Source organism: Bos grunniens, chromosome 1 (genome assembly GCF_055505025.1).
Source record: "Bos grunniens cultivar Pamir isolate PY7600 chromosome 1, Bosgru_T2T1.0, whole genome shotgun sequence".
NCBI classification, from domain to species: domain Eukaryota; kingdom Metazoa; phylum Chordata; class Mammalia; order Artiodactyla; family Bovidae; genus Bos; species Bos grunniens.
In genome coordinates, this window is record NC_141165.1 from 8,574,785 (window position 1) to 8,588,019 (window position 13,235).

The 13,235-nt window shown below is 50.5% G+C and overlaps 2 protein-coding genes across 17 annotated transcripts in view; one reads left to right on the forward strand and one right to left on the reverse strand.

The window, feature by feature from the left end:
* HLCS (holocarboxylase synthetase) overlaps nucleotides 1-3,595 on the forward strand; it is a 224,918-nt gene extending 221,323 nt beyond the window's left edge. For all 13 annotated transcript variants that reach the window (XR_015167038.1, XR_015167251.1, XM_086409499.1 and 10 more), the window contains one exon: nucleotides 243-3,595. Coding sequence is in view for 11 of the 13 variants with exons in the window: in XM_086409499.1 (XP_086265625.1) it covers nucleotides 243-414 (172 nt within the window). In the remaining 2 variants the exon portion in view is untranslated. The remainder of the gene's footprint in view (nucleotides 1-242) is intronic.
* A 1,552-nt stretch (nucleotides 3,596-5,147) lies between these two features.
* SIM2 (SIM bHLH transcription factor 2) overlaps nucleotides 5,148-13,235 on the reverse strand; it is a 53,114-nt gene continuing 45,026 nt past the window's right edge. The window contains exons 8-11 of one of the 4 annotated variants that reach the window (XM_086411198.1): nucleotides 12,337-12,484; nucleotides 10,771-10,939; nucleotides 9,801-10,209; nucleotides 5,148-6,998 (exon numbers count right to left, since the gene is read on the reverse strand). In XM_086411198.1, the coding sequence (XP_086267324.1) occupies nucleotides 6,910-6,998; nucleotides 9,801-10,209; nucleotides 10,771-10,939; nucleotides 12,337-12,484 (815 nt within the window). In that variant the 3' untranslated portion in view covers nucleotides 5,148-6,909. Of the gene's footprint in view, nucleotides 6,999-7,023; nucleotides 7,615-9,800; nucleotides 10,210-10,770; nucleotides 10,940-12,336; nucleotides 12,485-13,235 lie in introns of those variants that run through there. The other 3 variants (XM_086411032.1, XM_086411121.1, XM_086411280.1) reach the window with 3 other exon arrangements.

Below are 13,235 nucleotides of genomic sequence, written 5' to 3' on the forward strand. Positions count from 1 at the left end.
TGCAGGAGAAGCAACTCCTAACTCCCTATTGGACTTGGTTATATTCTTGTAGTCACTGAGACAGTTCACGCGGGACCAGTGAAAGGCAGAGCTCAGACCCAGATGCATTTTAACTGTATCCAGCCCAGCCTCCTCTCTCCCGCCAGCCCCGAATCCTTTGCTATAACGGACTTAACTAATCATCTCAAGCCTCCGCTGCCTCTCACATGCCCCAGTGACCGAGGGCTGTTCTTCCTTTTCAGTGCTCAGCAAGTCCGCCTGGGAAGCGCTGAGGGACCACAGGTGTGGATAGCTGGCCTGGATGACTCCGGGTTCCTTCTGGTCCACCAGGAAGACGGCGATGTGGTCACGGTGCATCCTGACGGCAACTCCTTCGACATGCTGAGAAACCTCATCGTCCCCAAACAGCAGTAGTCCCGGCTGGGGACTGACGGACAGACTGAAGGGCAGAACTGAGGCGGGAGGCTTCCCCTTGGATTTCTGTCGCCTTTCCTAGCCCGTGGAGCCGGAAAAACTAAATCAGAGTTGTTGATGATTTTTTTCCTCCAATTAACCTGTTCATTCTTAAATTTTGTTCAGGGTAGAGGGTCGATCACTGAAAAGATGTAGTTCAGGTAAAGACCTGCCATAGATATGAGATTTGTTCTCCCCTCTTGAAATTGGATGTGTGTTAATTGGCAAAAAAAAAAAAAAAAAGTTTTTACATGGAAACAGCAATGGAATAATTCACGTTTTCCCAGTAGAGGAGACCTTTGTGCGTGCTCAGTCACGTCCGACTCTTTGCAACCCCACGGACTGTAGCTCACCAGGCTCCTCTGTCCATGGGATTCTCCAGGCAAGGATACTGGAGTGGGTTGCCATGCCCTCCTCCAGGGGATCTTCCCGGCCCAGGTATTGCCTCTCTTGCATATCCTGCAATGGCAGGTGGATTATTTGCCACTAGCCACCTGGGAAGCCCAGTGAAGATCTTTATCCGTAGACTATTAAAAAAATTTTTTAAAAAGCTTTCAGGCCCTGGTCATTGGTGAGTTAGGAGTATGGTAACACTGTTTACAAGAATCCAGGGAGATGTTTTCCTATAGGAACATACACTGGTCCTTAGTCATCATTTTTTGTTTGTTTAGTGAAGAAAAGAGAAGGTAGGTTTCTAAGCCTTATTCTCAGCCTGGTGGTTTGTGGTCCAATAGCAATGTCTACATGGCTACAGAGGCACCCTAGCAGCTCTGGTTGTAATGACCTCGTAGAAGGAATCAGTTCATTACTTTGACATTAATTAATGAGCTTTCCTAAGTTTAAATTGATGGACTATTCTGCCGTGATGGGATCAAGTTCAAGATCCTTAAAGCATTGATTAGGTAATTGCTTGGATGTGAGGGTGGGTGATTTGGCTCCAACAGCTGGAGATGAAGTCTCCCTCTCATACCACACGCAAAGGAGGATTTGGAGCTTTAAGCCAGCTGCGGGCTTGCTTTGAAATATAGAGCATTCCTGCAGGACTGTATAGACGTACACAGTATAGACGTACATGGCATTTTATTGCTAAGTCACAGTTCTTTGCCCCCTTTTCACATTGCCAAAAAAAGTTATTGCTATTGCATACCGTCAGTTAAGAGCGCGCGCGCGCACGTGTGTGTGTGTGTGTGTGTGTGTGTGTGTGTGAAGTCTTAAAAGAAGATGTTCAAAATCTGATGCCCTATGAATCTCTATGAAAGAACAAAAGAAAGGAAGCCTTTTGATATGCATTTGCTCTTTCCAGATGTATTCCATGCTTTTTCCATGTAACTCTTATCTCCACTGAACTTGAGACTCATAACACATTGCTTTTCAGCCCGAAGAGGCCACTTTTTGTCCGCTTTTCTCTCTTCCTGCCAATCCCAACTGAAATTAGTGAAAAGAAAAGTTGATGAGGCTCTCAGCTCTGAACAGAACTCCCTTATTGTGCCCTAGCACTGTCCTTCTCCAGCTTTAACCGGTCAGGCTAACTCCAGAAAGTTGCGGTTTTCGGTATAAAAATCTGTCTACCTTTAGCCAGGCACAGGCAACCCCGTAGATGGAAAAAAATAACATGTTTAGTCAAGTACACTAACCCAATATGTATGTTTTGGAAATGTAACTTGAAAAGATTTCAGAAGTCATATTTTACAAATAAGGCTTCAACTAGAATTATTTTTCTTAACAAAACAAAACACTCTTTCCTAAATGCCCAAGTCTAAATAAAAGTTTGAAGTCCACAGCACCCCAAATTTACCAAATGGACTCACCCTGGAGAGGGCATCTGCAAAATATCATTAAGAAGAAAGTTCTCAGGCTAATGTTGCAAGTTTGACTTCTCAAACTCTGTAATATAAGGCAAGCCATCTCTCAGAGCTGCCATCGTTAACTTTTTGCATTTCTTTGGGGGGTTATTTAATGAAAAACATGCTATGATTTGTTTTAAGCTTAAGTCCTACTCTAGACAGTCTGCTTTAGGGAAAAAATAATGTTATCATTTAATTTCCTTTTGGTAAATTAAAACTAATGAAGTGTGGCCATGTCACAGCAGATGGAGATGCTCTGGGCGTATCGCTTTGCTCCTACGCTTTCAAGACTGTTCTTATTTCTTACTTGTGCCGACACCCAGTTGTCTTGAGGGAGGCAAAATAGACTTGGAGCAGATGCTGCGTTTTGCATAAACCTGACTTTGCCTCAGATGAACCAAAGACTTTTGAAATTCTGCTTCCTATAGAACAGCTAAATAAAGGCATTTTGCTTACAGCTGTTAGCATTAGGAAAACTTGCTACACTGCACTTGTTAATTTGGGTGCAGTTTATGCACCCAGCGATCTAGGATCTCAAGGAGCTTTAAAGTCTTAACGAGAACTTCGAGTTTTCCTCTTAATCTTTAAAACATAGCACCTAAACTCAGGATTGGCATGTGCTTTGGGATATTTGAATTGTGCCCTAGCGTAGAGGCTGCGCATTGAGCATCTACCGAGTTACGTGAAAGGCAGGAAGGACGGCAACCCCTCGGGGCTGGTAGCAAATTTCAGAGAAATTCTAAAATAGGACCCAGCCATAGCTGGGCTTTCCGTGCCCCTCCCCTGCCCCCGCAACACTCCTTGGCACTGGTCATCCTGGCAGCATGTACAGAGCTGGGGCACAGTCGGAAGGATCTGTGTCCCCCAGAGGCTCTCTGCTACAGCATAGCAGACTGCCCGGTGTGGGAGCAAGTGGTCCAAGGAGGGGTGGGTCCACACGACCAGGCCTGGGGTACCATGCACCTCCAACCCTGCCCCCACCCCCACCACCTACACACACGGGGAGGACTACGTGGGCACCCCTCACCCTCGAGTCTGGGAACCAGGAGAGAAGCCAGCCTCAGCCAGCCATTTCAGAATCCATAAAGGAGACGTTTTAGGCTTACTTTCTGTAGGTCTGGTCTTAATGGGCAAAGAATTGAGAAATCGGTATTCCTAACTACTATGCATATTTGAAATAAAGCGTTAAACCTCTGCATTTTTAGTTTTTCAAAGACTCATCTCTGAAACATAATCACTTTAAACCGATGCCTATAAAAAGCAAGTCTACCAAAATAAACTTTGAGACCTTCTCTGTAGTTTGGGCTTATTTTTTATTTTTACCATGTTTCATTCGTCAAAATAAGCAATTCCTTTCAGTTACAATATTTTTTTTTATTCACATTTAAACATTTTAAAAAATAAATAGTTTTACATCAGAAGGAATAGGTATATGTAAGTATTAAGAAGCTGGTTGCTTTTTTAAAAATGTAGTTGTGAAAAATGTGTTATGTATCATACAAAAGACAAGTCATATTACTCCAAAGAATGAAAGTCAGCAAATCCCAAAAGTTCAAAAAAATTTAATTAAAGTGAGATTTAATAATGTAAATTTTTTAGTTTAAAAATTTTAACAAGTTTAATATAAGAACATGTTCTGTTCTTGTCCAATTGTTCTTCCTATTTTGTGAGAACTACTTGACTTTTGTTTCCACAGTTCTTCCCCAAGATTTCAATCTTATTTATCATACTTAAGTTTAGGAATAGCTTGAATAATGCATCTTTGATAACTCAAGGGCTACAATTCACTAAAATTTCCACAGTAATTTTATGGAATTTATTTGAAATTTTTCTTTTATCTGTAGCAGCCCCCACAGTCTACCTAACCATCTTGAAAGTGTTAGTTGCTCAGTCATGTCCAACTCTTTGTGACCCCATGAACTGTAGCCCGCCAGGCTCCTCTGCCCATGGAATTCTCCAGGCAAGAATACTGGAGTGGGTAGCCATTCCTTTCTCCAGGGAATCAAACCCAGGTCTCCTGTATTATAGGAAGGTTCTTTACTGTCTGAGCCATCATAAACTACAGTATACTTTATACAGGATTCATTGATGGAGTAAACCTCTCCCATCCTTAGGATCCAAGGGAGGAAGACATGGCCATTGGACTTAATATGATCAAAGGGGTGGGGGTGAGGGAGCAGAAAATACAGGCTTTTACAGATTTCCTCAGAGCAGCACTTCACACCCTGTTCACTTCTCTACAAAGGTATGAATGGAATGGCTTTTCTAGAAAGGGCTTCCAAGAACATAAAGGAATTCCGTTCCCTTGGAGGCCCAGTGGAAGGAGGGCCAAACCAGTCTTGAACTGGGCTTATTCTTGAAATCCATTTCATCTGGCATTTTTTTGTCAACATGTTAGGAACCACTGCATTTTTCTTCTTCTGTGAAAGACATGCGTATCTATTAACATGCTTTCTCTTCCAGAGCCTCACGAAGTTGAGAAACAACATCCCCAAGCTTAAATGTGCAGACTAAAAGATGGAGGTAACAATGTCAGGTTGCCGTAGTAACTGCCCTGCTAACTCTGCACAGAGCTGCTGTCCGCCTGGAAGCCAGCTTGCATGGGATCCTCCTTCATGTTCTAGGTTATGAAAACTGCATTGTTTAGGCAAGGAAGTTTTTCCTAGTACACATTTTATTTTTCAAGTACACATACCCTCATCATTAAGCCTATTTATGTTAAGGTTTATAAATCTGTAACAGTTTTCTTTGCGAACAGTAACAGCTGGTCTTAAATTGCTCTGGAAGTCCTCACAGTTGTATTTATTTTATACAGCCCCCAATGATTAATAACAAGATAAGACACAAACGTATTTTATGGTACTTTATTGAAAAATGTCAAGTGAATCTCCTGCTCATCAAACCTGCACCTTCCAGGAATCATGGGTTTAATTATGGGTCTTGACAGCATAAAAACATTACCCCAGGCTTATTTTCTGTGTATCTACACTCAGAGCAAGCTGCTCATGAGTTGTGGCTAAGCGCAGTGTAGAGGTGTACGCACTGGATTCTTCTGACCTCGCCCCTTCACTGCAAAACACATGTTCCTAAATTTGCAAACTGGACCCTAAGGCAACTGACCCATCCCAGGGAAGCAGGCAGGGCCTCAGAGTGGCACTGGCTGGGCGGCAGGTCCTTTCACATTTTGAGAACAGTACATGTAGGTGCACGCGGATTCAAGGAATAGTGAGCTGGAGACATTGGTGAACAAATTTTCCACGCTGAAAGGTGGACATAGTTTCCTAAAAGTAAACCATCTTTGAAAAAGCAGCAAAATGAGGGAGCGTTTATAGTGAGTAGCAGATTGAAAAAGTGTGGTTCAATGCATTGATCCACTTTGGAGCCATGAAAGGATTTTTAAACAGGGAAATCTTGAAGCAAAAGTATAAAAATAAAAATTAATGGGAGTTTATTTTAAAAACACTGCTGGTGCTTTATAAAAAGATTCCTGTTCACCTGTTACACACATGACATGTTCATATGGAGTTTTCTTACTCTGTAGAAAATGCAGAAAATGCTGAAGACGTGTACATTATTTTCGTTACATCCCTTTAGCATGTTTTCTTCCGCGAGGCGCAGTCCATTGACAAGTTTCCATATTGCACATGCAATTTATCTAACTTTATTAGCACTACTTGTAGCAAACACGAGCCTAGGGAATTACAGGTCTGTGTGGGCCAGAGGGACTTTGCTTGTCATCAGACTTGACAGGGGTAGCCAATCCACTGGGCACGGAAATCATCCACCTGTCACTCTCATAAAATATTTGGCTATATATATATATATTTGCATTTAATGCCTATTCAATATATTCTGAAGGTGCTATTCTCAAGAGTTCACGGGGTTGGGAGGGAATAAAAACTTTGTGAATGCACTTGAGACGTACATCCACATTCACCCCCTTGGTCTCGGCTTGTCGATGTTTATATTCAAGGGTTAAATTAAAACAAAAACGTTTCATGAGACTCATGAATGACTTGAAAACTGCGGAGTTGTCCTGCATTCAGGGAACTTAAATCATCACATTCTGCCGTTGACTTAAAAACCTAAAGGGCAATGAACACAGGAGGCTTCCCGGGCTGGCCCATCTATCTGACCATCTTCGGGTGGGGTGACCTTCGCAAAATGGAGGGTGTCTGGAGATATTACAACTGCTACCCGCCCCCCACCCCTGCTAAGTCACTTCAGTCGTGTCCGACTCTGTGCGACCCCATAGACGGCAGCCCACCAGGCTCCGCCGTCCCTGGGATTCTCCAGGCAAGAACACTGGAGTGGGTTGCCATTTCCTTCTCCAATGCATGAAAGTGAAAAGGGAAAGTGAAGTCGCTCAGTCGTGTCCGACTCCTAGCGATCCCATGGACTGCAGCCTACCAGGCTCCTCCGTCCATGGGATTTTCCAGGAAAGAGCACTGGAGTGGGGTGCCATTGCCTTCTCCACGCCCCCCACCCCGCCCCCCGCCAAAAGCGGGTCTGCTACTGAGCATCGGGGGCGCGCAGGCCTGATTTCAAGGCGAGAAAACCAAGTTCCCCCCAAGGACGGAGTAGTTGGGGCCACCCCTGGGCGGTCGCCTTTTCAGAAAACCCAGCTCTTGGAGAACAAAACGTCGGTCAGGGTGTCCCAGACGTCGCCGCTTCTGTCCTCTACGTGGGCGTTTATGGCATCTACGGTTTAAAAAAAAAAATCTAGAAGTCGGCGGCGGAGTTCTAGTAAAATAGTCGTCTCTGTATAAATTAATTTAAACCGTGCATACACAGCTCGGCCCCGTGGACTCGGTGAGGCAGGGAGCCCAGGAGGCCGGCCTATGGCTTCTCCGCGCGGGCGGCCGGGAGGGTCACCTGCCGTTGGTGATGATGACCGAGGCGCCCAGGTAGTGTGGCCGCGGCGCGCCCGGCGGCGGGGCGGCGGCGGGGCCGGCGGGGCCGGGGGCCCGGGCTCGCAGCGCGCCGCCCGCCGCCTCGGGGGCGCCGGGGCCGCCGGCCAGGCCGGGGGTGCCGGGCGCCGCGCCCCCCAGCGGCCCGCGCCGCGCCAGCACGCGGTGGTAGTTGAGCAGCACCAGCGGCAGCTGCGCGGGCGCGCCCGGGGGCGCGGGGGCCGGCGGCGCGCAGCACTCGGGGGGCGCGCGGCCCAGCGCCAGCCGCGCCCCGTCCCGGGCGGCCTGCCGGGCGGCCTTGGCCGGGCCCGGCGCCGGCTCCTCGCGGTAGTGGCCGCAGCTCGGGAAGCTCGGCGGCGGCGGCGGCGGCGCGGTGTCCTCGCCGAACCTGCGCGCGGCGGCGGGCGCTGCGGGGACAGGCGACACGTTAGACGCCCGCGCGGGGGAGGAGGGGGCCCGCCCCAAGCGACACCCCCCCAGGGGGCCTGGGGCCGCCACCCGCCCGGAGCCGCCCGCACCCCGCCAAGTCCAATCGCAAGATCCAAGTGGCCTGTTCTAGGAGCCGCAGGAAGCAGTGAAGAGAAACAGGTGGACTTAATGTTAGCAAGAGCCTTGATTTAATGCCACAGAGCCGAAGATTAGTTCAGTGTGTGAGCAGTATAAAAAGCAGATAAGGCGGTCTTCCTTTCTGCCTTCCAAACGCGGGGGAGACGCTAGGACCACCTCTCACCGCACTGGCCACCCGGGGCTGGTGGCCACCATGCTGGACAGCATTGGTCTACAGGCTTCTTTCCCCCGGCCCTACTCTTAGGTGGCCCCAGTCGGCCACGACTTTTTTGTTTGTGTGTTTTGCTTTTCCCTCAGTGGGGAGGGTGGAGTGGTAATCACCCTGCTCCCTTTAGTACTGTCCTAATTAATGTCATAACCAGCATCACCAATTAGACGGTCTAGAATCAGTTAGCTCCCCTTCCCACTTTTAAACCTTCAGACATCCTTTGTCTTCCTTTAATATCAAAAAGACTAGGAAATCGATTACAAATTGCCCCCAATTAGCACCTCTGGTCCAGTTTTTACCAAGTATCTGGCAAATGAAGTGGTTATTAACCTCTTTCACTTCCAAAATAGCAATGAAAAAAAAAATCAAATACTGTTTTATCTCATTGGTCAACACCCCCACACAAAGAAAAGTAATTCTTTCAAGTCCCGTCTCCAGTGGGTAATAACCAGTTAGGACAATCCCTTTGCTTTTTCTTTCCCCGGGCTGTGCCAAGGAAATCCCTGCTGTGGTTATTTGGGGGACCCAGTGCACTGATGGTTATTAGGAATGCAAATCTCAGGCCTGCCCTGCCCTGGTTGCTGGCATATTGTTTTCTGAACTGGTTACTTTTAAAAAACACGTCCTGGTAATCTCCGAGAATGTCACTAGCCCTCTTCTTCTGTATCTCAAAGGCTTGTGAAGACGGGCACAGCACAGGGCAAGAAGTTTGCTCAGCAGCCGTGGGAGCAGCAGAGCCCGACCTGCCTCCAAAGAGCGAAGGAGAGGAGGGGACACCAGGCAGGTCACTCTTCTGGGGGCTTGTAACGTCCCCCCAGCCTTCAGTGGTCCTGCGGGACTCTTGCACAAACCTGCTCTACAGTCTCTACAGTCTCAGGTCTGAGTGGCAGCTAACCCTCCACCCCCTCCTCCTACCCTCTGCCTGGGGTTGCCCCGGGAAGGAAGCAGGGGCCTCTCTGGGCCTGGGGGCAGCTGGTGAAACCTCCACAGAGGACCTCTGCTTGGCTGCTCGCTGGATGGCCAATCCTGTCTGCCTGCCAAGCCCTGTGGTAGGTATGATCCTCGTGGCTCTTGCTCCCATCTTACAGATGAAGAAACTGAGTCCTGGAGGACCTGTGCTATTTGCCTTAGGGTGGGCATCGGCATTTCTGTCCCTGAGCCCGTGATTTTCCACCACTGCTTCCTACGCTTTGAAAACTGGCATGAGAAGAAAACCAATAGTGTCTCATGTTCATTTTGGGGTGGAGTAGAAAGTAATCATAAAATATATACACTTGGGGGTTCTCGGGATACATGTGCTGTGCTAAACTGCTCAGTCATGTCCGACCCTCTGTGGCCCCATGGACCATAGCCCGCCCGGCTCCTCTGTCCATGGGATTTCCCCAGAGCAAGAATACTGGAGTGGGTTGCCATTTCCTTCTCCAGGGGAATCTTCCCAGCCCAGGGATCGAACCTGCATCTTTTGTGTCTCCTGCACTGGCAGGTAGATTTTTTTTTTTTTTTAACCACTAGCACCACCTGGGAAACCATATAGGAAAATCACGTTGCCTCCCTTTTAGGGAGCAAAGGGGGTCCGGGACTTTTAGGGAGGGTGGCCCCACACCCCATCTCCACCGTCCCTGGTGCCCACGAGGCGCATGGGCACGGTCGCAGCCTCGGGAAGCGCTCGCAGTGAGGGCGGGAAGGCACGGCCACTCCCGCCCAGAGGCAGAAGGAAAGGCGTGTTTGCCCAGAGCCTGGGCATCCTTTCTCCGTCTGCCACCCACCGCCACTTCCGTCCACTGTCCTGCCCGCACCCCTCGTGTAAACAGGACCCACCTTCGTAGTTTGGCATCAGGCTGTGCCGAGCAGGGTTCACCGGCGGCTCGGAAAAGCTCTTAGCCGGAGACGGGCTGCCGGGCACTAGGGGGCTGGCGTAGTGCCACTGGCACTCGCCGCCGGCTGGCAGGGTGCTCAGCAGAAAGCGCGCCACCTCGCACGGGGGTCCCTGGGGCTGCCCGAACTTGGCCGGCAGCACAGGCTTCTTGCTGCTGAAGACGTGAGAGTCTAGAGGGAAGGGTCCATAGTGGTAGGAGAAGGGCAGGCCGTAGGACGGGGCATACAGAAGGTCGCCGCCTTCTGAATGGAGCTGCTGTTCTGGGGGAGCTGGGCCGTGGGCAGGGGGGCTGGCCCTCCAGCTTCCGAGCTGGCCGCACTCCAGTTTGTCCATTTGGAACGAGCCGTACTGCTGCCAAGCAAAGAAGACAGATGAAGGGCCTGCCGGGGCGGGCGGCCGGCGGCAAGCTGCCTGCCCACCCCATGGTGCCTGCCGGTGTCCCAGGGCCACTGGCGCGGTCCCACATGGGACAGGAGGCCGGCCGACAGCCCTCCGGGGAACCCCCTACTACCCCCAACCCGCGTGGAAAGAGATCGCCTCACCCCCAAGTGACAACACAAGCCACTTGCACCTTCGGAGAGCTTGCAAAAGCCTTTTTTAAAAAAAGAGATGGAAGTGTTTCCATTCCAGACAAAAACGCTCTGGAAACATGGGGCCCCAGAGTCCTGAGCCCCGACTGCACGGACTCTGATCAGCCTCTCTGAGGGAGTCTTCTGTCTCCAAGATCTGACTCACTCACCTGGCCATCAGCTTGGCCTGTGTCCCCCAGGCCAACTCTCTACCCTGGGGGCAGGACGGCCAGAGGGACTTTGCCTCCCCCAGAGAAACTCCCAGGCAGAGAGACCCCTGAACGCGGCCGAGGCCTCACTCTTCATTCAGGTGCCCCGAGCCCTGGCGGGTGGTGGCTGTTACCTGTGCGGGGTAAGGGTTTGCTCTCAGCTTCGTCTTCATCTTCGTGTTTTTGGGCTTAGCTAACTTCCTAGTTTCTTGTGAGGTAGGCAAGGCGGTCCTCCAGGAGTCCTGGGACTTGGACGTGGACACCTGGTCCAGGGACAGCTGCAATTCCTTGTACTCGATGTCCCTGAGGAGCCAGACGGGACAGGTCATGTCCATGGGCCGCAAGGAGGGACGCCCTCCCAGGCCCGTTCCTGGGGCGAGTTCATTTGAGAAGCTCCTTCGTGTCACTGCACTAAGCGGATGTGCTGGCTTTGAGGGGTGGCCCCCCTCCCCTCATTGTAAAGAGCCACCTGCAGCCTCGGGCTTGGAGACCCCAGGAGATGCTGAGCGAGCCCGGTGTTCCGTGGCGGGAAGACAGGGAGCATGGAATAGCTCTCTCCCACCTAACGGGGCCCCCAGGCACGTTTCCTGGGGACACCATGCACCACGAGGCAGGATGTCAGGGCAACAAGGAAAAGGCAGAAACCGCTCGTGATCAACTGAGTGTCTGTGGCCCGGCTGCTTCCCTATTTAGCACCAGGGAGGTAAATAGGGGTCCCTTGAGGGTCCCAGAGCCTGGCTTCTAGCCTCGTCCACTTCCACATTTGGGACCCATTTCTGCCCTGAAAAGCCAGCCAGGCACTGGCACACTCATGGGAGGGGAAGTTGCCCCAAGGACCAGCCCCAGCCCATGCAAGTTGGCTCAGGAAGAATCATCACGGGACCAAAATGCTTTCTTCCCTACAGTTCTGCTAAAATCACTCTGCCTCAAACAAACAAACAAACAAAAAAAAAACCAAACACCCACCTCCCAACACTCCCCTCGCCCAAACCCCAAGCAACCTGACAATCATTCTGTGAAAGAAGAGAGAGCCCCAAACCTCACTGCATCAGACAGAAAGACACGAGAGGACCCCGTGCAGGCTGTGTCTGGGGGAACATGGAGCTCAAGGTCAGAGCTGGGTACAAAGAGATATAGCACGTAACAGCATGGCGGGCAGAAGTAATATTTGGTTCCAGGTAGACTTGTGTCCTGTGGCTTCTAACGGTCTTAACTGCCACTGAACTTAACTTCTGAGGACTTAAAGGCAGTAAATATTCATTACCATTTACGACAGGCTGTATAGGCAGACATGGAAAAAGTGGGAGGAGCAAGCATGATGGCCCGAATGTTAGTGGGCCCAGAGAGTGTTATCTTTGTATTCTCGGTCTGGGATGTGCACCCCCTTTCTGTCGTGTTCAAGATAGGGTGGCATCGCCTACTCGCCCTCTGCCGCCCACATCCCCGCACCCGGGGCCGCTGTGTCCAGGGCAGGAGCATGTTCCCACCGCTGCCCTCGATGCTGACACAAAAATCGTTCAGAACCTCCCAGACAACCAGACTGTCCAATAGAACAGAGCAGGAGACAAATGAACAGTTCCAGAAAGAGACAGGGAGGGAGAGATGGAGCGTATAGGACCGATTGGATGCAGGATGGGGTGGCGGGGGGTAGGGCGGTGGGAAGGAGAGAGCAAGGAGAGAAACAAATACGTCTGACTTACGTGAGGACATAATTGACACTCACGATGCAGTGCGGCCGGGACGAGCGGCTGTTGTGCACGACGGTGGCGTAGCTCTGCACCCACACCCAGCCGCCCAGCTTGGACAGCAGCCGGTAGTACTTGGTGGTGACCTGGCCCTTCACCAGCACTGCAAGCACAAGGGGACAGGAGTCCCGAGGGACGGTTAGCCGGACCCGCCCGTGCAGAGGCTGCCCCCTGCGGACGACCTCGAGCTCCGGTTCCAGACCTTTCTGGGGCCGAGGACACCTTTGAGAACTTGACAAAGGGTGTGAGCTTTCTCCAAAGGAGGATGCATGCGCGTGTGCGTGCACTCACACACACGCACACGCACACATGCAGGGTTTTCGCTTCCAATTTTATGGGGCCCACGGAGCAGCCTCTCCCCTCCCGTGTGAAGAGCTCTAATTTAACTGCTTTCACCGGGAGAAGCATCAGTCCCCAGACAACACTGTCACCTGGCAGAGGGATAAAACTGGTTTTGCTTTTTAGTTTCCAAAATGCCATAATTATGCTAAAATCCCTGGAACTCTTAATAGGTATAAGGAATGGGGAGTGATGTAGTTATTTAAACACAGCAGTAAGTTAAGTGCGTTCAAGAAAGGGATCTTCGCTGCTCCCCAGAACTTTGTGTGCACAGGGTGTGCTCTGTCTGTTAGTCTATTGCCATTTATACTTTCCAGTATTCCTGCCTGGGAAATCCCATAGACAGGGGAGCCAGTCCACATGGCTGCAGAGAGTGGGACGCGACTGAGCAAGCACGCACGTTAACCCTAGTTCTCCCTTGGCCCATGAATTTCCCATGTTGCTCAGATAGGAGAGACCCCAACACGGCTATGAAGTTGCTGAAAACTGGGCCTGTGGACCCATCTTCTCTGCAA